This window comes from Gobio gobio (genome assembly GCF_949357685.1).
Source record: "Gobio gobio genome assembly, chromosome: 21".
In the NCBI taxonomy this organism is placed as follows: Eukaryota; Metazoa; Chordata; class Actinopteri; order Cypriniformes; family Gobionidae; genus Gobio; species Gobio gobio.
Window position 1 is genome coordinate 31,250,584 of NC_137117.1, and position 27,645 is coordinate 31,278,228.

A 27,645-nucleotide genomic window follows, 5' to 3' on the forward strand; every position below is an offset into this window, starting at 1 on the left:
GAGTAAATGTCCACTTAAGATTTTCAGTTTTTGACAAGTTTAGTACATTGAGTCGGCTATTAGGCATGATATCCTTTACTATTTTAATTACATTAAATCAGGCATTGACCTGAAAAGACTCAAAGGGCAGTTCACACCAAAAGTGATAATTATAACGCTATAGTTATTTTTTTTTAAAATGTATATATATTAAATTTGTATATATAAAACTCTGACAGTCAATCAGAATCCATCCTGCTTTAAAATGCTCAAGCATTTAAAGCGACAGATGACAAACTGCTGCAACGATATCGTCCGCTGGTGTGAACACTAATATAGTCATGTTTATAGATATCCTTACAGCTATCATCCTTGGTATAAGGGGGCCTTAAGACACAGATGTGTTTTCCCCAGTGTATTCATTCATCTTCTGCATATAGTTGCTATATATTCATAACACTACAGTAAATGTTCTCATATAACATGCATATAAAGTAGACAGTAACAAATATACTGAATACCAGTTGAAAAACACATTGGTATGTTTTAAAACAGACACTGACACTGTGTGTTCAGAATGGAATACTAGCATACTGCAGTATGTACTGTGTATACTGTCTACTATTTTCTTCAAGAACAAATGAAAAAAGTACAATTTAGTAATTCATTATTATATTTAAATTTAGCATTTTTAAAAATCCTGCATTTTCTTATCAATATATTCAAAACAATAAACAAGCTTGACTGATCGTAGAAATGGAAGGTCGGGCACATTGAATTGTGGTATAACATGCAGTTTATCCAGATATTCTATGCATGCATACATTTTCATAATAAATAGAATATATTCTACACACTGCAAAAACAAAAAAATAGTACAAGCAGTGACACATCCAATAAGAACAAAAGCATGGGATTCCCTGACTGGAAGAGAGAGAGAGACGATTATGTAATCCAACACAGCACATGCTCTGCCCACAAATGGTGTCCAATCCAGCTGAGATACCTGTAGGGTCTCCAAAGACATCTTCATGTTCTTCAGCTCCTGAAGCAGGTCAATGGCACCATCCTGAGGAGAAAAACACATCCAGGAGAAAAGACCGTTACACAACTTCTCAAATGCATTAGTAAACACTAGCTTTTTCAACTCTAGGTTGGACCATAGAAAAACACAGCCAGTCTGCACATAAATGCAGTGTTTTGGGGACAAAACTAGGACTGACTGGTGTGAAGTGTTGGATAAATGAGTCTTTTGTTTGCGCTGGGGAAAATTGGAGAACAACCAGCTGCCAGCTCATCACAGTACACAAACGCTTCAAACATGAGTGTAAACGCCAAATGTGTGATTGTGCATAAAGATTGACCAATACGAGTCCGGTGGTGGTTGTCTGGATGAGGATGAAACAGGTGATAATCACACACACTTACTAGATCTCGTGCTTGTTAAATGGAGACAAACAGAAACGAACGCGTGGATGAAATCAATAGTTCTCTGTTTTTTTTAGACGCTATAGGGATTAGAAAATCTGTCACACTTACAGTGTTTTTCTTGTGCACCATTTTGTCCAGCTTCTTGGCGATGCGCTCCACTTCTTGGTCCTTCGCCATGTTTACAGGTTTAGGGCTGTTTGATGGCGTCCGATGGTCGTGCCTCCATTTATGTGGGAAAATGCGCCCGTCTCTCTCTGTGTGTGTGTGTGTGTGTGTCTCTTTTAGTGGTAGTACGAGAGGAATCCACTGCCTTTCTCTCCGCTCTCGGCTGTTGTGTAGCGATGTCCGATTCGCGAGCGAATTGTTCTTTCGAGTCGAATCTTTTCAAATAATCAAATTAACCTGTTCATAATCAGACTGAATCGGTTAGAGTGGTTCTCGAGGCAACATCTCACCGACTCACAGGAAACCAAAAAACCCTGCAAGAACCGCGTCTTTTTCAGACATGTGACGGGAAGAGCAATGAGGTAAGTTACTTTAATAGCGGTAATGGTAAAATGTTAATAATGTAATTTATTTATCATGCTTAGTAGACTCATTTAGTTGTTTCAGCCATTTTACATGACATTTCAAACGGTTAGAAATTTTATGAGCACTATGTGACTACAAATGGTTTTATTGAAACGTTTAAGAGCATGTTGCTTGATGTCACTCACTAATGACATATTCACGTGGTCACATAAAAAAAAAATCACTGAATCGTTTTTAGAACCGTTTGATTCAAGGCGCTTTTCGAAAGAGCCGATTCGGGGAAATGAGGTGGACTTCCCATCGCTTCTGTTGTGAAGCAGGGCGTTATGGGAAGTGAAGTTTATATGACCCAACTCAGCAGCAAGGCAGTGAATACAACAGCTTGGTATAAATAAAAATACATTTAAATCAATAAATCACTGATTCTTGAGATAAGGGACAAAACGTGTTTTAGATGTTAAAAAATCAAATAAAACTAAAATAAATAAAAACTAACTACATTAAAAATGTGTATTTTTGTAGACAAAGATATCAGATAATGAACCATGTAAGGGTTTATTTCTAAATATTTGTTCTAAAACATTTATATTTATTCACTTCACTTTTTCGTCAATTTATCATCAACTCTTTCAGATATAAAACAGTGTAAAGTCTTTAATACAGTTATAAAATATTAGTGTTCAGTAAAGGAGCTAAGTCATAAAATACATTCTCTGTTTTTGTTTGTTTGTTGTCACAATACTATTACACTATTATGAACATTTTTAACTATTCTGATTTTGTTGTTGTTGTTGTTGTTTTGTCTTGAGAGAGTTTATGAAAACTTTGATGTTTCGCTTTAGTAATAGAGTTAATACTCTTTAAGTTTTGTTTTAAGTTTTTACAAGTTTAATTTAAGTTGTAGGCTACATGCAGATAAATAGGATAATAAAGTTACCTTATCATGGCAATAGTTTGCTTACCCTGCGAGTTCACAGTTCAAATATTGTTATGGACTGACTTTGTTTTAATGACCACAGTTAAAGCAATTGATAAGTCTAGCCGCCACATCATAATAAGAAATATGTTTTTTAATTTTTTTAAATGCATTCACTCTTGCAAAATAAGGACAGTAATATTTTGGCCGTGTGGTGTTTAGATATCAGTAGAGGGCGTCATTGTAACAAAATGCTAAAGAATTTGGACTACAATTTAAAATGCATGAATATTATTGCATTAGACAACAAAATATTAAACCAAATGACACTTAATTTAACCCTTTCATTGTCTTAAGGTACATTTTGAATTGTGTTTGGTAAAGAACGTGACTTGTACAATTCAACCTTTTATAAAGTTATCCAGCCCAAAGCCCATATATATATATATATATATATATATATATATATATTTATATTTATATAATGAATAAAAATGGTCTAAAAAATATATGCAATTTAGCCCCTCATATTGTTTTCTATAAGGGTACAATGGAGCTCAAAGTGTAAAAGGTCCCTTGGATATACTATTTACTATTTTATTTTGTGTTTTGGTATTTTGTCAAATGCAAGGAAATTATTGATTAAAAGGGTATCTTAGTAAAGAGTCTAGCCAAGTTTCAAGTTTGGAAGGTAAATTGAAGGATATGAGTGAGTTTGTGAAAATGTAGTTTCATCAAAAATAATGTTTTCATCGAATAAAGAAAATAACAGAGGTGGGAGTGTCACACATGTTCAAGTCACAAGTAAGTCTCAAATCGCAGTGCAAGTCAAGGATCAAATTAAGTCAAGTTACAATACCAAACAGAAATAAGTAGAGTTTATATTGGCCTCGAACTTATTTATTTTTCCCTCAGAAATGACTTAATTATACATTTATACCATAGTAATAATAATAATATAATTTATTATAATGCATATTTATAATTATTAGAATTTTTTTATTATTACTATTATTATTATTATAACACTTCCTCTTTGAACTATTGTCGTCTGGCTGGCGCTACAGAGCCCTGAGCACCAGAACAGCCAGACAAAAAAAGTTTCTTTCCTCAGGCCATCTACCTCATGAACAGTGAACAATTAACCCTGATAATGGATACGTAATCTTAGAGGTAAATGCACTACAATTACAATTCAATTCACATTTATTAGTATAGCGCTTTTCACAATACATATCGCTTCAAAGCAGCTTTACAGAAAATGTATGTCTTCATTACAATTTAGAATGATCCGTTATCACAGGTGACTGTTTCCAAGTTATGTATTTCAGAAATGTACATATACAAATCACACAGTTAGTGTAACCCATACGCGGAAATTGTCCTTTGCATTTATCCCATTCAAGTTACTGTACACACATTAGGAGCAGTGAGTAGTGAACACACACACCCTGCAACTCGTGGAAACACAGCAGTGGGGAGCCATTTGTTGTGGCACCCGGGAGCAATTGGGGGTTAGGTGACTTGTTCAAGGACACCTCGGTCATTGCTTGCCACTTTTGAGAATCAAACCCGCAACCTTCAGGTTACGTTTGACCCTCTAACCGTTAGGATGGCCCCATAAAGTATACTTTTAATTATGAAAATAAAACGGCCAGTAGGTGGTGGCAAATTCTTAGTCTTAGTGAATGTGTCATAGAAGTGTTCATTCAACTGATTCGTTCAAAACGGCTGATTCATTGTGGAACAAAACAAGTCATGCCTCGAGTCATTGGATCTCAAGTCAAAGTCAAATCATTTTCTTCATTTAGTCAAGCAAGTCTCAAGTCCTTAAATTTGCGACTCGGGTTAAGTCATGTGACTTGAGTCCCTCACCTCTAGAAAATATTACATTCACATATTGTATGACTGGTCGGGACACTTTTTCCAAGTCATCTCATTGGCAAAAAGTGTCCCACTCACCCTGAATTCACCCTATATGTGACACACTGAATATCTGTGTGTTAATGCCCCACATGTGCACATACAAGGGTTAAAGCCTCCATACATGAGTGAAGGTGACAGCATGGCATGTTCTCCAGCTGAGGAAACCCCACCTCAGCAATGAGGGAATGTGTTCAGAGGTGGGGGGGAAGTCCCCGAAACAGCCAGCTCAGGCCTCAGTCACTCGGGCAGGAAACCCGGTCTTCATCACCCTGCTGAGGTCATCTCTGATTATAACTGGACCGGGATAAGGCAGCTCGATCTGCTCGCTAGAACATGCCCTGTTCCTGCCATACATTCCCTTTTTAGAGGGAGACAGGCAGTTCTTACTTTGGACTTTTGTGTGGTTCAGAAATGTGCTGATTGATTGAGATGTGTGTTTATTTCACTCGGCTTATCAGTGTGAGGCTGTTGCCGACCATTAATCTGTCATTACGAGGCACGGGGTCAAACTAATCTTAAATGGAGAAATTACAAATTGTCATATTTAAAAAAAGAAAAAAACCTTACCACTTCTTCATAACATTTCAGAACAGTTTTGACTTAAGGACATTAATGAACAACAATTTGTTGTTCAATAACTTACACGAATACGTACACTCTAAAAAATGCTAGGTTAAAAATAACCCAAGTTGGGCTGAAAATGGACTAACCCAGCAATTGGGTTGTTTTAACCCAGCGGTTGGTTTAAATGTTTGCTTAAAACAACCCAATCACTGGGTTAAAACAACACAATTGCTGGGTTAGTCCATTTTCAACCCAACTTGGGTTATTTTTAACCCAGCATTTTTTAGAGTGTAAAGAGGGCCACAATCACCCGTATTGAAAAAAAAGATAAATAAATAAATAGGTGTCATATTAATGAAATAATAAAAAATGTATGATTCACAAATATTTAAAAATGAAAAAAAAAAGTACCTTTTGTAAAAAAAAAAAAAACAATCCACACAATTATTTCTTTAACAATTAGCCTATCGGAATTTTTGTCAAGATACTTTTTCACAAAAAGCTTTGACTGTTTATTTTTTTGGGTAAAAATCATATAATTTACATTTATTTGTTTAATTGAAGAAATCTCCTTTCAAATTTAAAAACCACTATAAAGATAAGTACAGTAATTGCCTCATGTTGTACATATGCTTTATTAATGTTGCTATTTATCTGTATATGGGAGATAGCATGCATTATTTATTAGGCATAAAGTAGGCATATACTTAAATGCATATTATAACAACAAAATCAATGTTGTGATGATGACATTTAAATAGGCAAACAAAAAGAGATCCAAACATCTCATCATAACATTGATATGGTTGATATGGATACTACTTGTGCCTACTTCATAATAATAAAAACAAGTTATCTTCCAAATATGATTAAATGGTTATAGCAATATAAAGCACGTGTTGCCTTCCATTGAACTATGCATATTCAAAAGCTTCTCCCAAGAATCCCTGTACATTTGAATAGTTTCAAGCATGTACGTTTGTGCATTTGTTCAGGGGAACAGAGCTGTGTGTGTGTGTGTTTGAGTGGGAGAAAGAGTGCACGAGAGAGTGACATCTCATGCAGGCAATATCATGTGTGCTGAGTTTAAACAGATCACTCTGTCAATAAGCACTTTCAAATTGAAATCAGATGCTGACCACTTCTAGCCCCAAACTTACATCCTCTTTACAATCACAGAGGAAATTTAACATCGAGGGAGTGCGACCTGTCCAGTGCAGTCAAAAAGCCCATGTATAATTGCAAACAGTTTTAGGAAAGAATCCCAGGGCTTGGAATATCATCATATGTGCTCTGCCGTTACTGTAAGCGCATCGGTATGTGTTTATTATGGGCGAATGATGCAAGATCGCCCTGGCACGGGCGGACATAGACAAATATCTCTGGCACAAACAAAATCAAACAGCGAATGTTAGATGATTCATATCTGTTTGACCTAAATGAAAGCTAATTGTGTTTATTAAGCTCACTGCTGCGTTTCTCCTTCTCCTCGTAGCCTTTTCCGTGCTGTTGTTGCTGAACCGTGTTCTCATATTACCTTTGTAACAAATGTATCTTTCACTGGCCGTCCTCAATATGATAACAAACTCCAGTCGATGCCATATTTAATGTCTAGAGTAATTTGTCATGGTGTTTTTCGCTCTCAGGCAGTGAGATACCGTAAAACATGTGAGCCTGGTCGAAGCGAATGATGAGTTACATAAAAACTCAGGGAGAAGGGGACTGAACATCATCCAAGATCTTATTAGAGACAAAGAAGCATTCTCCTCTTCTCTGTCAAGGGTCCTCTCCGTCTGAAAGGAAAGTGCATGTTCTTGATTTTTAACACATGTATCAGAACACATAAAACAGTGTCTTTAGGACTGCAGGAACGGCCCCAGGCATGCTCTTGATGTGCTGGGAAAGAGATTTTAGGCCAGCGGTGATCGGCAGAGCCCGCATACAATTCTGCTGTGATCGTTTTCATCCTGCAATACACAACAACCAAAAGTCAAGTTGTAAACAGACATATTGGTGGTGTTTGGTTTCTGGACAGCCGTGGTTAACGTTGACTTATTTACACTCCTTTTTGTGAAAGGTGAAAAAAATGGGACATTCTAAAATACTTTAAAAACATAATAATAACCCAAGGTCTTCAAATTTTTTTGGTCTTCAAATTTTGGGTTGCCATTCACGGCCATTATAAAGCTTGGTTTAGTCGGACATTTTTTAAATATAACTCTGATTGTATTCGTCTGAAAGAAGAATGTCATATACACCTGACCTAGGATGGCTTGAGGGTAAGTAAATCATGGGCTAATTTACATTTTTGGGTGAACTATCCCTTTACTAGACAAAGACATTGATATAAAAAGACCAAACGCAGTATAGACCTTATTGCATATACAGGCAAGCAGATGAGCCCAGAAAATGAACACAACACACTACATTGCATGTTAAGCATTTTTTGTAATGGTTTTCTGTGGGAGAAAAACGCTTAACTTGCAATTTAGCGTGTTTTGTTTATATTCGGGATTAATGTGCTTGCCTGTATATAGTTTGCAACATCAGTAAATGTCACACAATGGCTGTAAAGCGCATGATGACGGAGAACCCAAATAAACACAACCACTCTTCCATAAACAATACAGGAAAAAGAACCAAGGAGAAAGCAAGCGGCAACCTCCCCCAGTTTCTCTTGAAGCCAATACGGAAGTGACTTAAACTACAATTCATCAACTGGCCGCTAGGGACAGAATCTCATTGAACCCCAAGTTAAAATGTCCAACTTTACAGCAGAAAAAAAAACATGTTTACAGCCTGGTACAAAAAGTGGTTTTGGTCTATACAGCTAATTTTGTCCTTCATGACAACTGTGAGGGGGGTGGATTTTTTTATAACTGATTTATTAAAATTGTATATAGCCTTACATTTCTGCATAATTAAGGGCGTGGCCTCTTGACTGGCATGAGGATTGCCACTATGGTCAAGCTAGGCGGGCGTGGTTTCAGCAACCAGGCACCTCAGCTCCATCCACGTCCCGCCTCTGCCCATCTGGGAGTGCGACGCTGCCGGCTTTAAGGCTTCAAAACTGCTCATCGGAAACCTACGGGTGACAACACGGACACTACGTCCCTATTTTTTTACAGTCTATGGGAGAACTCAGGGCTTATACAGACAGGGGGTGCATCTCAATCAGCTCCCTTCAGTAGTCAGGGCACTGATCATGCAGTCAGCCATGTTAAAGGTGGTCTCAATCGCAGAATCCTTCCAGGGCACTGAAAAGTTTGCGTCCTAAAAATTCCCACAGTGCACCGTGAAAACCAGGGTGCATCGATGCTCACTTTGTTCCCTAAACGGAAGTTCTGAAGCGCGAAACTTCACGTGAGCAGCTCACTACACATAACGACACAAGTTTTTAAAAATACAAACCATTATTTTATTATATTTCAGCATAAACATAGCCAGACAGGTAATGAACAATCTAGCTAACATTTATAATTTCTTACGGCTGAAATGTTGCACGTATTTATAACAAGCAAAGTATATATCATAATGTAGCCACAAGTGATGTCAGAAAGATATCAGCTCTGCTGTTCATAAATGCCAGTAATGATGTTGTACAACGAGGACGTTGTCAGGAGGCTGGAAATAGAGTCATCAGTGTCCAGTGTAGTGAGCCAACGTCCTGTCCTTACCAGTGTCCCAAATTCAAGAAAACTATATACTGATTGATGAGCTAGGGAGCTGATTGAGACGCACCCAGAGTAATCAATGTAGCAACAGATCAGGTGTGAGGAGCTAATTAACAACCATAGAAGCAAACTAGGTGCGGGAAAATGAGAACAAAGGAACAGTAACTAGAATTAAACCAACACGTTTACAGAAATGTGTATACAGAGTTTGGTCTTTTACCAGTACTGTCTTAATGCGTTAAATCATGTTAAGCGTTTGACGGTTTTCTTTATATGGGGGAGAAAATTGTCTCATTGCTTGGATTATGTTGCCCTTGTCTTAGCAGATAGTATTTATGAAAAGAGAAATGTGAGACAAAATTGGTTTTCACAGGTTGTTGTTATTAAGCCACATTAAAGGTCCTGTTCTTCGTGATCCCATTTTTCAAACTTTAGTTAGTGTGTGTTGCTGTTAGAGCATAAATAATACCTGTAAAATTATAAAGCTCAAAGTTCAATGTCAAGCGAGATATTTTATTTAACAGAAGTTCCCTTTCAAAGCCTACAGCGAACGGCCGGTTTGGACTACATCCCTGTACATCCTGCTTTAATGACGTCAGTAGAACAGTTTGTTGACTAACCTCCGCCCACAAGAATACGCAAAAAAGGGGGCGTGGTCTTGTTGCTCTCCCACGTGGAGAAGAGGAAGTGTTGCGTTCGGTTCGGTTCGGTTGCGTTTGTCGCCATGTCGTTCAGACGCTGTTATTTTCATCCCGGAGTCAAATCACCTTTGTTTGGCCTTCAGGGGCTGTAGTTTGAACGCGTTCATCTCCCCGTAAGAGGCGTGACCTTTCCAGGCAACGTGCGCTAAGCTGCTGTCAAATCACAACACGGGAACCGCTGGCACAATCAGAACTCGTTACGTGTTTCTGAAGGAGGGACTTCATAGAATAAGGAAATCTTCAAGCCGTTTTGAGGACAGTGAAAACAGCGGTATACAGATAAGTAAATTGTGTGAAAAATACTGTGTTTTTTTACACATGAAACACAACACATGTTATATTGCACACTGTTAACACAATCAAAGCTTCAAAAATACACGAAAAACGGGACCTTTAAGCGTTTTTCATGTTAAGCGCTTTAGAATGTCCCAATTAAATTTAAAAAATGTTTCATCGTTTCCACAAAAATATTAAGCAGCCGTTTTCAATATTGATAATCAGACATTTTTCTTGAGCAGCAAATCATCATATTAGAATGATTTCTGAAGGATCATGTGACACTGAAGACTGCAGTAATGATGATGATAAATTCAGCTTCACAGTCACTGGAAGATATTATATTTTAAAATATGTTCAAATTAAAAATTGTTCTTTTCAATTGTAATAATATTTCACAATATTTCAGTTTTTACTGTATGTTTGATCATACATGCTAAAAAAAATATACATCAGCCTCAAAGCTTTGAATGGTATAGTATATGTCATTAACAGGCACGCTTCATTATAATATACAGAACTGGCAATATTACAGTCTAAACAATGATCCTTCACATTACCTCAAACCTCATTGGTTTGTGCATGTCATGTGACTCACTGTCTTGTTTGAGGTGTTTATCGCATATTTTATGAAGTCTATGTATAAAGTGAATAAAGGCACAAATTTCATATTGAGGGAAATTAATTTCAACCATGATGAGCCAATTAATTTTATTCTGCCAGTTATATTATTAATATACAATTTATATATATATATATATATATATATATATATATCTTATATATAATCTTTTATTTATATTTTTTCATTTTTAGGAAATGTGTCATGTGCTTTTGTAATTGTTATTATATTTATATTATTTATAGCTTTATTTCCTTTTTATTTCAGTATTAGTTTTAGTAATTTGAATACTTCTACTCCAACTTATTTATTTCAGGTAGCTAGGTGCCAACATTTGTCATTTTCATTTAAGATTACATTTTTCAGCTAATATTTATATTTCATTTTTTCAGCTTTATTTTATAAATCTTTTTTTTTAAGTTAACAAAACAACACTGATCTGATCTTTGTTATTTTGCGAACTTGAAATTTTGGGGTCCTATTGACTTTCATAATATGGACAAAACGTTTGTCTTTTAGGGAAGAAGGAAAGTCGTACAGGTTTGGAATGACACGAGGGAGAGAAAAATGGTTGTAGTTGCATTTATCATAAAATTGTGAAAAGGTCAGACCTGTGCTGCTTAAGCAAAATGTGACTGCAACCCCAGACTGCAGAAATTTTGCATCATTATAATGGCACATGTATTTGGTTGTATTTTTCATGCCACTGAACCAGATTTTAACCAGACTTGTGCTTGTCCATGCCCATACTAGGGTGTTGTGAGTGGTGCATTCTTAGCCCAAGTAAAAATAACCCGTCCCAAGAGAAGTTTAATAGGAAGAGTTGGGGTTTGTTCAGATCACTAACCGTAAGTGTGAGCAATAGTAATAGTGATGCTTTCCTCAGTAAGCAGACTAAGCACCGATTGGGATGCTTAATGATATCACCGTTTTCCTTTTGGACTCACGACAGGCATTTCGCCTTCAACAGGAAGTACAATAATGCAGCCACACAATAAGCCATTAAACACATCACACACATCAGCAATCACAATTGCCCCGGCACACTAACCTTCTGTTTTCCTGCCGCCATCCAACCTGATATGTATATATAAAGAATCTCTACACATTTTTCGTCATCCTTGACTTTTCATAAACACTCTCCCAAAACATCAAATCCCACCTTTTTCCCCAATTATGTAATAAAACATTATTATTGTTATTTTGTAGAAACACATATAGCCTATCTAATAAACAAAGCATTCTTTCGTTCGAAATGTAGTGCAACATTTTGAAATTGCTGAAAAGTCTTAATAATAATAATACAATTTATTATATTGTAAAATATATTATGTAAAATTAATAATAATAAATAATTTGGTCCCACTTTATAGGTGTCTATACAGTATGTACTAACATTTAAATTAATAATTTGATATAATGCACTTATTGTGTCCATACATGTTTTTACATTGTACTTATATTTTACAAAATACCTGCATGTAATATAATATAAATAATTAATTTCTATAATTACTCTGTTGGCCCTTCCCTTACCCCTTAACTCACCCTTAAACCTACCCAAACCACCAAACCTGTCCTAACTTTACCCGTATCCCACCTCAATAGCAGCGAAAGTGTTTTGCAGTACGACATGAACACAAATAAATACATTATACAATATTTTTTTTTCAATCCAGGAACCCTCCAAAACAACCCTCACCCTCTGTTTAATCTTCCGTTCTTTTTTCAACGAGACCCATTGAAACACTTTCTCTCTCAGGCAGAAACGCTTCAGCTCTGACACCACCTTTAGTGTCTGTCTCAAGACACCCCCCTCGGCTCACCGACCCGCTTCAGCAGCAAAATGAAGACGTCCACCACCCAGCCTCATCGGATCGCCCCTCCTCTCTGCCCAGCCTTGACCCTCAGCGTCAGGGGAATGGAGTGCTTCCCCTTGGCCTGTCTCAGCAGGGTTGCTGTGCTGCTGTGCTGCAGGGCGCTGTGTGGGAAGCCGTCAGCCCTCTCACTCTCACACGCACCTCACGGCTCTTCCTATTCAACATTTCCTCCTGCTGCCGGCCTGCCATCGCGCTCACACATGGCTTTTTTGTTTTTTTGTTTTGCTGGTTTTGTTCTGTTTTCTTTTTTCATCTCTCCCTCTCTCCTTCTCTCTCCTCTGGGATCGGCAGAAGAATAGAGGGACAGTAAACCTGAGGTGTGCGCATTTCCTCTGCTGAGGCGCTGGTGAAATTAGGACTCCAGTTGTGTCAGCATCCCTGCCTGCTGCCTGTCACTCTTGCTGTTCCCCTTCCTTCATCATTTTCCTCCTTTAAAGGGATAGTTCACTCAACAGTGCATTAATATGTCTTTCCAAGCCCATAGAACCTTCTTGCTTCTGTGGAACACAAAAGAATACATTTTGAAAAATGTACTGGTCACTCTTTTCCATGCAATTTTAATACTTGCGAACGGAAGGTTTCAACCTTCAAAGAGGATCTCCATGAGATAGAATGTTCAGAATCAAATTGACAGTGATAATATATCAATCATATTTGCATACTTTATTATTTGTTGATTCTTGTGTGCAAGTAATCCGATTACTTTTTTCTTTTTTGTCGCAAACTAGTAAAGTAACTCATTACTTTTAAATTTACAACAAAATATCTGAGTTACTCAAATAAGTAATGCAAGTTACTTTGCTTTTTATTGACTGACACCTCTTCTGTCCCCATGTTGAGAGAAATCGCGTTGGGTGCGCTGTGTACAAAATGATGGATATTGGAGCTCTAGACTAAATGTGAGCATTTACTCATTTCACTGGTACAAAGCAGATTCAGTATTCCTCAAAATGAATAAAACAGTGAGATGCAAACTCAGAATATTATGCAAACCTGCAATAATTAAATGTTAACACAAATATACTTTTTGCCATTACTCAAATGCCATTGTTTTGTCTCAAGATGCACACCATTAATGTTTAGAAAAGCTACGTAAATGTCCTAATTGAACTAACGCCTAATCCTGGCTTAATCTAATCCCTGTTCCCTGTTATGTATTAAACCGCACAATCTCATGAAAGCGTGTATCTATAGCACAAATTGTATTTATTGTGCAATTTATACGCAAAAAAAAGTTTTGCATGCATATGCTACGCACTTTAATCCCTTTGGGTAGGATTAATGTGGGTTATGTGCATATTACACACCATAAAGTGCGTATCATATGTACGCAAAAACAAAATTGTGTGTATAAATTGCATGATAAATACAATTTGTGCTATAGATACGCACTTCCATGAGATCGGGCTGGTTTTTAATCTCACTTTATTAACCAATGTTTTTGCTACTCACCTTGACCTTGATGATCCAATTCAACTTTATAAGCAAAAATGACTTTAGTTAAACATCACATTTGTTTTTGTTTTTTATTGCTAAAATAAGAGTGTTGAACTTTCTTCAATTCAGAGCAGCAGCACAGCTGAAAGATTTATTTGAGCTGCGCCCTCTACTTTACAGACGTGAATTTGCATTTCCTTCAGCCTGAAGCTGCGTTCACAGCGCAGAGCGCTGGCGCGAGTGATTTCCGTGTTAAATCAATGGAAAGGAGCGTTGACGCGTGTCTGGAGGTCCTGCGGCGCGATGCGATTCCGCCTCATTCGCGCGAACTGGACACTAATTGAACGTCTTGCGCGAAGTCGTTTGAAGCGAATTCGCGTCTGACGCCCGAGTTGAACAATCTGAACTTTGGCTTCAATTCGCGCCACGTTAACCAATCAGGAGCCTGCTTGCTGCTGTCACGTGGTAAAGTGACGTGATGAGAAACCCTGCATAATTAAAAAATACTACTATTGTGTCACAAAATGTAGTTTTAAGACTTTTTCAGGTGAGAATGTAGTTGTTTAAAGCTCAAATCTGTGGTTTATTTATAAAGAGAGTGCCTATTTAAAAAAATAATTGTGTTTTTGGAGTTGTGAGATCCAGGCAATCACCGGGCGCTCAGTGCTCATTAACCCCGGCGAGAGCAGCCTTTCCTCGGCTAGCCCTTCTGACGTTTGCCGCTGGCTCTGATGTCCTGTATTGGTTCGTCTTGTGTGGATCTAACAGTCGATCTTTGGTGTCATGAATCTATAATTTGTTGTCTGCCAAATCGTTTTGACTGAGGGCAAAGAAGTTTCATAACTTTATTTTTTAGGATATTTAAATATACATGCAGTGAATATAATGTAGGAGTTGCCTGGGCCACATTTGTGTGGCTATTAATGTTTAATATATTTTTTTATGAAAATGAGAGCGGTGTTTTGTGACATATTTTTCCTGGAGCGTTTTGAACGTGCGTCTATTTCGCTTCAAACACTCGATTTTTACACGCGTCCAATTCGCTGTGGATGCGCGAATGGATTCAAAATGTTCAAGCGTCCAACTAGACGCAGTAGACGCGATTTTGATGCTCTATTCACGTTTGGTGTGAACGCAGCATGAGGCTTATTCATTTCACTTTAAGTGTGGAAGGGCCTTTACATTTGTCAAAAATATAACTTACTTTCTATTAAAAACAAGAAAAACAAGCAAGCCCAGCCCATGTGAGAAAAAGTAACGCAAAAGTAACGTAAAGCATTACTTTCCATAAAAAGTAACTTTTTAGTATGCATTACTTTTAAAAGTAACTTTCCCAAACACTGTGTGCAGCTGACTGAAAAACACAAAGGCAAAACAGCTCTGATGTGGCAATTTGAACCGAAGCTTAAATTAAATGATTACAGAATGTAGTCATAATATATGATTCGAGGATATAGAATTATAGTATGATTAGAACTTTAAAGAGTAAAGAGCGCTATAGCACATGATATATGGCATGAAACATGGGAGCGATCATGTGTTTGTAATCATCTCATGGTTTATTTTGTAGTTAACATGTGTGGCGAGGTGGACGAGCGAGAGACATGGGAGGAGCGAGCGAGATCGGTGTGCGTGATTGAGAATGAACGTCACCTGCGAGGCACACCGGTCTCGAGTCCTCTCATGAGGGAGCACGGAGACATAAAAGGACGAGCGACTCAAATGAAGGACGAGAGAGGACCAGGCCTGGATTTTAATTTGTGTTTTATTTATGTTTTGTTATGTGTGTGCGGCAGTCGTCCGTGAGGGGCTGCCGCTTTTACTTTCTCTTTGTTTGTATTCTTTTTGATTAAAGTTTGTTGTTTATTGTTCGCCGGTTCCCGCCTCCTTCTTCCCACACGAACAAACATCGTTACAACATGATTAATCTTACATGTTGAAATTGCAGAAAGTGCTTTATTATTATTTTATAAAAACAAATATCTAAATACAAACATTGTTCTGTTCGAAATGTAGTGTAAAATTTGGAAATCGCTAAAAAAAAGTCCTTATTATAAAACAAACATAACTATAACAAAAAAAAAATTCAAAATGTAGTGCAACATTTTTAAATTGCTGAAAATTCTTATTTATAATATAATATTTTATTAAAACACATTTCTAAATATAAATAAAATATTCTTGATTTAAACTAGCATTCAGTTTCAATGCAAATTCATTAATGAAACAACATTAGTAACATTATTAGCATATAATTCTGCATTACACAAACTGCAAGGGATTCACTTATTAAAAGTCTCGTAAGGATAAACGAGAGGAATTATTTTCTATTATTAGAAGTATTATAACTGCTGTTGTAATTGTTTACAAGAACATGCAACTGACTGTAAGCTGTATTAACCATTATACATACTGGCTTCATATATATATATTTTTTTAAACCAAATTCAATAATGTTCTTTTAAAAGCCCAGTTCATATTCTATATCAATTTTGGTTCTGGTGCCATGGCACGTTCAGCTCTTTGAAAGGTCACGGGGAAGATAAACCCGTAATCCATCTCTTTATAAATTGTTTTCATATTGTTTATGATCCACTTCCAGCCCCATGCTGTTTTATTTTTACTTAACTGAAGGCACTAATTCTTTGCATTCATCTCCACCCACTGCTGATCATCACCATAGAGATTCATCCATCAGCCTTTCTGGATCCACCAGTGAACAGATCTGCTCGCTGGAATCTCGGCGTATGGGAACTCTCAGCACTGTGTGAAATATTTAGGATGATGTATCTCGTGAGCTCACTGCACTTTGATTCAGTCAGACTCTGGGAGAGTTGTGTGAGTAACGGACAGATGCGTCAGTGAGCGGGGGACGTGTGGCCGTTATATTTTTCGGCATGCCTGCACACATTGTTTCAGGTCTTGTGGCATGTGTACTATGGTATTGTTTTTGAATAGCCTCCTGGGAGTGTGCGCGTGTGTGTGTGTGTGTGCACATGTGTGCGTGCGGCTGGATGGAAGCCATGCTCTTAATTTGTTCTGAGTATATGCTTGAGAGCATATTTGTGTGTCTGTGTTTTGCTGTGTCAAGGTCATACATAGGTTCTGTGTATGTGCATGAATTTAAATGACGCTAAAAAGTCACGCACCTATTTATTTATTTTTTTCAACAAGCATAGCAGTTGCTTTCCAACTTGCACTGGGGTGTGACAAAATATTAGTTTGAACATTTTTAATGATTTTTTTTTAAACAACATAATAGTTCTTTTTTTTAAGAATTTGTGTTCGTCTAGTGGTCTATCTTTTATTTAATATGCAACAGGACTCTGGTTCAAACTATAGGCCACATATTTAAAAGTTTGTGGTTGGTCATTTTTAATTTACTTTTATTCAGCAAGCATGTATTCAAATGAACAAAAGTGACATTAAAGACTTTTAAATTGTTGCAGAAATTTTGTATTTTTCAAATAGAGTTGTGCAGATATGATTTCACTTCGCATCACACTGGTTCCCTCGACAAAAACCCAATAAGATTTTCCCATAGGCTTTTGTATCATTGCAAAAAACAAGCCTTGTGATCAACAAAAATGTATGATACTTACACGTTTTGTCCTTCAAGATAATTATCTTTGATGAATACTTTCTTTTATTAATTTTGAAGCCTAAATGCATTTGTCAGAAGTAAAAGGCTAAAGGTAGGCTATAAACAAACTACACCACGGTCCCGCAATTTCAACGTCACCATCGTTCCGACGATTCTTTCAGTTTTTTATCTCAAAACATTTTCCCAGAACATTTGAGTTAGAATAGTTTATAAGAGGACAATTATGAACATAATGAGGCTGTAAAAGCGGATTGAGCTTAACTGTTTAAATAAAATTTACCAACCCCAACATTTTGAATGGTAATACAATAATTGTGTGTGTGTGTGTGTGTGTGTGTGTGTGTGTGTGTGTGTGTGTGTGTGTGTGTGTGTGTGTGTGTGTGTGTGTGTGTGTGTTCAATATATATACTGTATTGCTTGATTTTGATTGGTTCACTTGTGGCACTGAAGAGTAAAACATTTTCTATACAGATTTTATAGTTTTTTCTTTAAATGTTTTATACATTATTATTTAATGATGACAAACTTATGGAAGCTTGTTTCCACCATGGAATAAGAAATAACAATGGTAATTGTGACTTTTTATCTCAAAATTTTGACAATTTTTCTCATAATTGTGAGATATAAAGTCTCAATTGTGTGTAATAAAGTCAGAATTGTGAGATATAAAGTCTCAGTTGCGTGTTATAAAGTCTGAATTGTGAGATATAAAGTCTCAATTGTGTGTAATAAAGTCAGAATTGTGAGATATAAAGTCTCAATTGTGTGTTATAAAGTCAGAATTGCATGTTATAAAGTCCGAATTGTGAGAAATAAAGTCGCAATTGCGTGTAATAAAGTCAGAATTGTGAGATATAAAGTCTCAATTGTGTGTTATAAAGCGTGTTATAAAGTCAGAATTGTGAGATATAAAGTCTCAATTGCATGTTATAAAGTCAGAATTGTGAGATATAAAGTCTCAATTGTGTGTTATAAAGTCAGAATTGCATGTTATAAAGTCCGAATTGTGAGATATAAAGTCGCAATTGCGTGTAATAAAGTTAGAATTGTCAGATATAAAGTCTCAATTGTGTGTTATAAAGCGTGTTATAAAGTCAGAATTGTGAGAAATAAAGTCTCAATTGCGTGTTATAAAGTCAGAATTGTGGGATATAAAGTCTCAATTGTATGTTATAAAGTCAGAATTGTGGGATATAAAAGTCTCAATTGTATGTTATAAAGTCAGAATTGTGGAATAAAAAGTCTCATCTGCGTGTTATAAAGTCAGAATTGTGGGATATAAAGTCTCAATTGGATGTTATAAAGTCAGAATTGTGGAATAAAAAGTCTCAACTGCGTGTTATAAAGTCAGAATTGTGGGATATAAAGTCTCAATTGGATGTTATAAAGTCAGAATTGTGGGATATAAAGTCTCAATTGCGTGTTATAAAGTCAGAATTGTGGGATATAAAGTCTCAATTGCGTGTTATAAAGTCAGAATTGTGGGATATAAAAGTCTCAATTGCGTGTTATAAAGTCTGAATTGTGGGATATAAAGTCTCAATTGCGTGTTATAAAGTCAGAATTGTGGGATATAAAGTCTCAATTGCGTGTAATAAAGTCAGAATTGTGGGATATAAAGTCTCAATTGCGTGTTATAAAGTCAGAATTGTGGGATATAAAGTCTCAATTGCGTGTAATAAAGTCTGAATTGTGGGATATAAAGTCTCAATTGCGTGTTATAAAGTCAGAATTGTGGGATATAAAGTCTCAATTGCGTGTAATAAAGTCAGAATTTTTGGGATATAAAGTCTCAATTGCGTGTTATAAAGTCCGAATTGTAGGATATAAAGTCTCAATTGCGTGTTATAAAGTCCGAATTGTGGAATATAAAGTCTCAATTGCGTGTTATAAAGTCTGAATTGTGGGATATAAAGTCTCAATTGCGTGTTATAAAGTCAGAATTGTGGGATATAAAGTCTCAATTGCGTGTTATAAAGTCAGAATTGTGGGATACAAAGTCTCAATTGCGTGTTATAAAGTCAGAATTGTGGGATACAAAGTCTCAATTGCGTGTTATAAAGTCAGAATTGTGGGATACAAAGTCTCAATTGCGTGTAATAAAGTCAGAATTTTTGGGATATAAAGTCTCAATTGCGTGTTATAAAGTCCGAATTGTAGGATATAAAGTCTCAATTGCGTGTTATAAAGTCCGAATTGTGGAATATAAAGTCTCAATTGCGTGTTATAAAGTCTGAATTGTGGGATATAAAGTCTCAATTGCGTGTTATAAAGTCTGAATTGTGAGATATAAAGTCAGAATCAGACTTTATAACTCGCAATTGCAAGTTTATATCTCACAATTCTGACTTCACACAGAACGCATTTTTGCAGTGAGAGGCACCTTTTTTTAATAGACTTCTGATGGCAGTGAGCGTTATGCGCGCTGCTTATGCGCCCTGGGCGCCTCGCGTTTTAGAAGGAGCGCTCTGAGTGCACGAAGTTGAAAAAACAACAACTCTGAGTTGAAAAGCGCCGGATGTCATTGCGTCATGAATGGAGAGGCGGACCTTCCGTTGTGGTGACCGTTACCTTGATGAGACTGACAGGACAGCTGATTCGGGGGTTTTATAGCAACATAAAAAACCCGCAGCGCAATGCTATTTTCTAAATTGAATAACGTTGACCAATAAAAGACAGTGCGGTGCGCCTCACATTTTCGAACCTGAAAAATGCGTTCTGTGTGATTGGGGCCTTAGGGTATGTAGGTATGTTTACATGACAACGATGTACTAAAAACAGACGACAACATTGTCAAAACGATCCCCGTCCACACTGATCTGGGAATATGACTAAAGGCTGTATTACGCATGCCAGGCCAGTAGTTGGCAATGCCACTTTGTCAAGAGACACCCCGTGAACAAGTAATGCGCATGTGTGAACATGTAGTACGCATGCGTCACAGTTTTTGCAAAGTCATGTTTTTGTTGTTTACATGGAGACGGTAGGCTAAAGATATCGTTTTCAAAACCTTGCACTTTGAAACCCGTTTTCAAAAGTTTGCGTTTTCAGGCCGCCAAAACGCTGTTGTCATGTAAATGAACGGCCAAAATACAATTTCTATTTAAAAACGGTGTCGTGTAAACATACCCCTTAAACTCACAATAGCGAGAAAAAAAGTCTGAATCGTGAGATATAAACTCGCAATTGCGGGAATCTTTTTTTTTTTTTTAAACGGACTTTTTATCTTGTGATTCTGACATTATAACTCGCAATTGCGGCTTTATATCACGTAATTCTAAGAATTTATTAATTATGAGAAAAAAGTCGCAATTACCGTTAACAAAAATTGCGTTCCATGTCAGAAACAAGGATCCATACAAACTCGATAGTTTATCTATGCCATGATGTTGGTGCTACTTTTACATCTCTCTTATCACTTGGTGGTTTAAAATTAAACACAAATAAATATAAAAAATACAAATAAAAAAAATACAAATGTGTTTTGGAAGTAACAAAATCTTTTTGATTGGACATGACACTTCTGTATAGCAGTTGCAGTTAAAAGCAAAGTAAAAAGCTGCACTAATTGTCCAGGAAAACAAATGTTATCCCCTTCCACCCTTTCTCTTTCCATCCCTCTTTCTCTCTCACACACATTCACAGCCATACCAGTGTCAGCACAATTCCCAGAAACACCCCCATTCCTCCACCACCCTGTCAGGGCTTAGAGCGCCTCGCTCTCCAGAGAACAAGCATGCCAGGCGCCAGGTCCGCGCTCACACATAAACACACGCACACACACACACAGAGGCCATGCCCATGGTCTAATGGCCTCTCTGTACATGCCACATGGTCATATACAGCCTCTGTCTCTTCTCTTGTCTGTGGTGACCATGTGCGTTTTGTTTGTGAGTATAACAGTAGTTCTACTACACTAGTGTGTTTTCCCCTGCTGCGCCGAACTGCTGACTCAGCAGCGTGTGGTGTCTCTCTGCTTTCATGGACGCACAGGCCTTGTGTGTGTGTGTGTGTGTGTGTGTGTGTGTGTGTGTGTGGCCTCTTTGCACTTTATTTGCCCTGAGGTCTCGCATTCAAACAAACCACCCATTGCCCGGCACAGCAAAGTCCTCAAACAGTGCGTGACCGGTAGTTTTATGTGTGTGATTGTATCCTATCTATATTTAAAGCCTAATTTCATGAGTGTGTGTCGATGTGTTAACACTGCTCCATGACAGCATGAGTGTTAGTTGTGCCAGTTAAAGTCTATATTTAAAACTAATTGTTGGGGAGACGCTTTGTTTACCCCCTTTGGAGCCATGTGGCTTGTCCGTTACCAAACCAAATTTATTTGCACCAAGTATAAACACACACACATGCTTAAAATATGCTCATGTAGTGTATGTCAACACGTTTCAAAAATTACTTAGTTACGCCATCCTATAGTTGTGTAAAATAAACATTCTTGCATCATTTAATTTGTTAACCCTCAAGTTATTTTAAACCTATATGAATTTTTTATGTGGAACACAGAAAAATAAATACAGTTTTCTCTGTCAGCTCTTTAGAATCGGAAAAAAATGATGTCCAATTTGGAATGAATGACTCTTTTGAATCAGTTCAGTTCAAAGAATCGGAACTGTACTGAATCATCAAAGGTGTCAGTTTTAGTTTTTAATCATTTTTGTATTGTTTGTCATATAAAGTAATCAAGTGATCTCCGATTCGGAATGAATGACTCTGTGAATCAGTTTTGTTCAAAGAATCAGCTGAAATGAAGCTTATGCGCAAGTTCTGGCAGGAAGATTCAATGTTACGTCACTTATCACATTCAGACCTATCCAATCAAGTCATAATTCTCAGAGTATAAAAGATCGGTAATTAACACATGTCTGAGTTCACAGATGCTGACGCCAGCATTGCCTCCATCCTCCCCACCACCACCAGGTCGGTCCCTGTCTATACCTCCCGGGGGTCGGCTGCTCCCCTGCCTTCATCTTCAGGCAGGAAATGCAGAGTCCGTTACCCTCGTGACGAGCGCTACGGACGGGGCCTACGCCAAAGAACCTCTAATTTAATACTTGCTGGTCTGCTAATAAACTTGTGGTGTTATCATACTTTATCTGGTCTCCCGAGTCTTCATGGTAGAACTGTTCTGAGTCATCAAAGTTGTCAGTTTAGCCGCTTTTACAACGTTCTCATTGCGTAACCGTTCTATTCCGTATCGATCTGGGCCAGTCGGTACGATTACAGTTTGATTTTCCACTGTGGGGCTTATAACGGCCGCTCTTTGGAATGTAATTCAAATGCGTCAGCCGTTGCCTTGGTAACGCAAGTTTGTTTAAAGGGCTGTAATTCAAGAATGCTTTGGAATATAGACCAAAGTTTGGTCTCGTTTTAAAGACGACGTTCTGCAGATTATTGCTGAAGTGAAAGCAATTCAAAATATGAAAGTATGAAATAGTTATGGAAGTTTAAATTTACTGTAAATGAAAAATACTGTACTAAATATTTTTTATTTCATATAAAATATATATTTGACAAAAAAGCATTTACTCTAAAATTACTATAAAATCAAAGCCATATGTCTAACCAATTTGTGTTCCAAATTTGAAGTTGATATCACAAAAATTGAAGTCCCCATGAGATTTTGTTTAGGGTGCTGTACCAAAAATAGCCACCGGGTGTCATTCAAATTCCATTTATTGTTGTTTTGATGCATTTTCCTGTAAATTTCTGTCCAAATATTACTTCCATCACAAAACAGTCACCAAATATGGACCCTTGAGACTCAGACCTTTCCGACAATATGCGTTTTGTCAAGATTGGAAAAGATTTTGAATATAAAGTAGTTAAAATAATTGTTGTAATATGAAACATGACAGCGCCCACTAGGGGAGGAGCCCACTAGAATAATTTAGAGTAACGTTTCCATGGCAACACAATGTCCGATTTCAAAACGGTTTTCACAGGATGAATTTTGAGTTTGTAAGCTTTCAAATGATACCTAATTTGTGATAATTACTTAAATATATGATATGAAAAAAAGGCGATCAAAAAAAGAGCACCAGGCGTCCCACCTGTGGGACGGTGACAGTTAAAGGGTTAAAGACAGTATAAATAGCGTCCGCGTTATGGAGAGCGATCAGGTATTTCTTTTCATTTTATTATTTATTAAAATTGTATTAAATAGCGAGCTTAGCCAGCTACAGAGAAACTGGTAGACAGACAAATTACAAATCCTGAGTGGCGACGTCACTACAAGCAATTCTACCAGCCGAGAACGGTTTGTAATCGGGCCGTGCCATACCAGGCTCAAGTGGAAACACAACTGGAACCGTTCCTTACCATTCCAAGAAAGTTTCGGTCCGACAGTGGAAAAGCGGCTTTTGAGTTTTGAATAAAATTATTCATGAATAACAACTTAAAGGATTAGTTCACCCAAAAATTGTATTACTCACCCTCATGCCGTTCCACACCCGTTATACCTCCGTTCATCTTCGGAACACAAATGAAGATTTTTATGTCGAAATCCGATGGCTCAGTGAGGCCTGCATAGCCAGCAATGGCATTTACCCTCTCAACATCCATTAATGTACTAAAAACATATTTACATCCGTTCATGTGAGTACAATGGTTCAATATTAATATTATAAAGCGACGAGAATATTTTTGGTGCGCCAAAAAAAACTAAATAACGACTTCTATAGTGATGGGGGATTTCAAAACACTGCTTCATGAAGCTTCGGAGCGTTATGAATCAGCGTGTTGAAACATGATTCGGATCGCGTGTCAAACCGCCAAACTGCTGAAATCATGTGACTTTAGCGCTCCGAACCGCTGATTCGCTATGCTGATTCATAACGCTCCCTTTAACTTTATTCTGTTTGTCACATAAAGCGAACAAGTGATTTCTGTTTTGGAATGAATGACTCTTTTGAATTGTACTGTTCAAAGAATCTGAACTGTTCTGAATCATCGAAGTTGTCTGTTCGAGTTTTGAATCAAATTGTTCATGAATAACAAACATAATTTTTGTCTTTTAGTCAGACAAAGCAATTAACTGATATCCGATTTGGAATTAATGATTTATTTTTATCAGTTCTGTTCAAAGGATCTGAACAGTTCTGATTCATCAAAGGTGTCAGTTTTAGTTTTTTATAAAACGTTTTAGTGAATAACAACTCAATTTTAGTCTGTCACAGTAAGCGATCAAGTGGTTTCTGATTTGGAATGAATGACTCGTTTGAATTAATTCTGTTCAAAGAATCAGCTGAATTGTTCAGAATCATAAAAGTTGATGATGATGATGATGATGATGATGATGAATAACTCTTTTGAAAATGTAATTGAGAATTGTTCTGAATCATCAGTTGTCAGTTAAACTTTTTAATAAAATGTTCTGTCAGATTTGGTCTGTCCGCCACACAAAGCATTCTTCAGTAGACTTTAAATATAGTGCATGAATTGTGTGGGCAACTATTATGATGATTTTATGTTGATTCTTTCCTAATTTTGGAGCTTGACAGCCCCAGGCCTCATTCTCTGTCATTATATTAAAGTAAATGATGACTGAGTGCTGTGTGAGTTATTCCTTTAATGCACAGACAACAAACATTATCTCATAAGACGAAGGAGTTTGCAGGGATCCAATCCTCAGCAACATTCATCACTCATATCCACACACTCCCGAGTCAAGCTGAAAAATCCCCTCCCTCACGTATTTAACATTTTCCAAATAGCTGTGCAAACCACAGAATAGTTCCCCTCGTTTTGTGGCAAACATAAACATTGGAGACTCTCTCCCCTCGAAGATGGCCGCCGCATCACATGAAGAGTTTCCAGCGGCCAACTGCAACTCTACTTTCTCATTTTGGGGGACTGACAATTATATAGCATGAACACCACATCGTCTAACAAAGTATTATCAAGAAGTCTCAGAGTCTAGTATGTCTCACTTCAGTATGTAATATCATTAAGTCTAGAAACTTAAATCAAAGCTCACTCTTCCCAAAGATAAACAGCACTCAAAATAACACCAACAGAAAAACCCACAGTCGTCTGAGTGAAAACTGACCCACAATGCAAAATCCTATATCTCTCAGACACAAGGCAGCTCTATCGCATCTCAAAAGACAAAGGAAGTAAAATGTTACATTACACACATACTGAGTGATACGAAGGAACAATGTACAAAATATATAACTGTTTTGTGAAACTAGGCCTGCTTGTACATACATGTTGTTTGCAGTAGGGGGAATGTTATTTTCAGTAATAAATAATAAAAAGTATTGTCACTCCAACTTTAAGTTGTTACTTTTTATTAAAAGTAGCATGCCGTATTTGCATTTGGGATAAGTAACTAGCTAACAAGTTCTTTAGTCAAATTAATGACCAAAGAGATGCATACAAAATAATGACTGAATATGACTTGTGTTCATCAAATTATTTATTTGTTTGTTTGTTTTTTTCGTTCCATTACAGGGAGTTTAGTTAGTAACTCAAAAGTAATGTAACGCATTTCTTTTCATAAAAAGTAACTAAAGCCTCATTTCCACCATGGGAACTTTCCCCAGGAACTTGGGACTTTGGGGTGGTACTTGGTATGTTTCGACGGCAGGAACCGGGGTCTAAATAAAGTTCTGGGTAAAGATTTCCCCCTCAAAACGGCCCTGCTCGCGAGCAAGTCCTTTTTCAAAGTTCAGGAACTTTTGGGGGTGGGACTTGGGCGCTGAACATGCTGATTGGTTGAGCTCACGCAGCATTTTATTTCAACTGAAAAGTCTGTTGTGGTGCGTGCAGTAAGAGTTGTTTGCTATTCTAATCAACAATGGAGTTTAAAAAAATGCAACCGATGGACCGACGACGATGTTCAGGCTTTATTAAGTTTATAGTTTATTTGCGTAGGACGAAATCCAGTGGGCTCTGGAAAGTCGTGTGCGGTCCTACGTCACCGGGCTAATCTTCACGGTACTAGACCGCGATGGAAACGCAGACAGCAGCAGGTTTGGGGGGGGGTCCTGGAGTTCCTGGGACAAATTGTTTCTGGTAATTTTGGTGGAAACGGGGCTTAGGTAACTAACTCAGTTATTTACCTTTTATAGGGATAGTTCACCCAAAAATGAAAATTAGCCTATTATTTACTTACCCTCAAGTCATCCGAGGTGTATATGACATTCTTCTTTCAGACGAATAAAATCTGTGTTATATAAAAAATGTTCTGGCTAATCCAAGCATTAAAATTGCAGTAATAGTTGCTCTGTTTTTTTAAGTTCATAACAAATGCATCCGTCCATCAAATAACTGCTCCACGCGGCTCAGGGGTGTTAATAAAGGCTTTCTGAAGCGAATCGATGCGTTTGTGTAACAAAAATATCCATATTTAAAAATTTATTTCATTTTTTTCTCAAAATACATGCAAAATACTGGCGCGATCATAGATATATACATAGATTCCTCATTACTGCCTGTGCGGATCGATCGAATGAAGAATCTACGTATATATATCTCTGATCGCGCCAGTATTTGACCTTATTCGGCTGAAGTTATGGCGCTGGGAATACTAGATGACATTCGTCTGATAAGAGGTAAAAAATAACATAAATACTGTTGGGTTTCTCGCAGAAACCGATCGTTTCATGTCTTAAGACATCAATGTGTCGCCACGAGCCGCATGGTTTAATATGGATTCGTATGTCTATGTGTTTTTACTCTCATTGCTCTCATACTCTAAAATATCCCCATTGACATGCATTATACGACTATCACACTGGAACGGTTGGAGTTAAAAATCTCAATTTGTGTTCTACTGAAGAAACAAAGACACCTACATCTTGGATGCCCTGAGGGTAAGCAGATAAACATCAAAATGTAGTTTTTGGGTGAACTATCCCTTTATGGGAGTAATGCAATATTTTAATGCATTGCTTTTAAACTAGTTTTAGTGCTGGTGTTACCAATTTAATATGCAACAAGTTCACTGCAAAGTGTTACCAAAAATCTGGACTCATAAGAGAAGTCAAGACCAGTGGCAAAGTCTAACAAATCTCTGTTCCCTTCCCTCCTATGTGTTTGAGTGAACCCTCCTTTGACCTGCAGGTCATGCCTGACCACGCAAACTCTTTT

At 37.2% G+C, this 27,645-nt stretch overlaps 1 protein-coding gene across 1 annotated transcript in view; it reads right to left on the minus strand.

The window, feature by feature from the left end:
- The window catches only part of tcea2 (transcription elongation factor A (SII), 2), a 774,534-nt gene that overhangs the window by 12,228 nt on the left and 734,661 nt on the right, over nt 1-27,645 (minus strand). Inside the window, exons 2-3 of the mRNA XM_079803609.1 lie at nt 1,519-1,904; nt 986-1,048 (exon numbers count right to left, since the gene is read on the minus strand). Of these exons, the coding sequence (XP_079659735.1) occupies nt 986-1,048; nt 1,519-1,587 (132 nt within the window). The 5' untranslated portion in view covers nt 1,588-1,904. The remainder of the gene's footprint in view (nt 1-985; nt 1,049-1,518; nt 1,905-27,645) is intronic.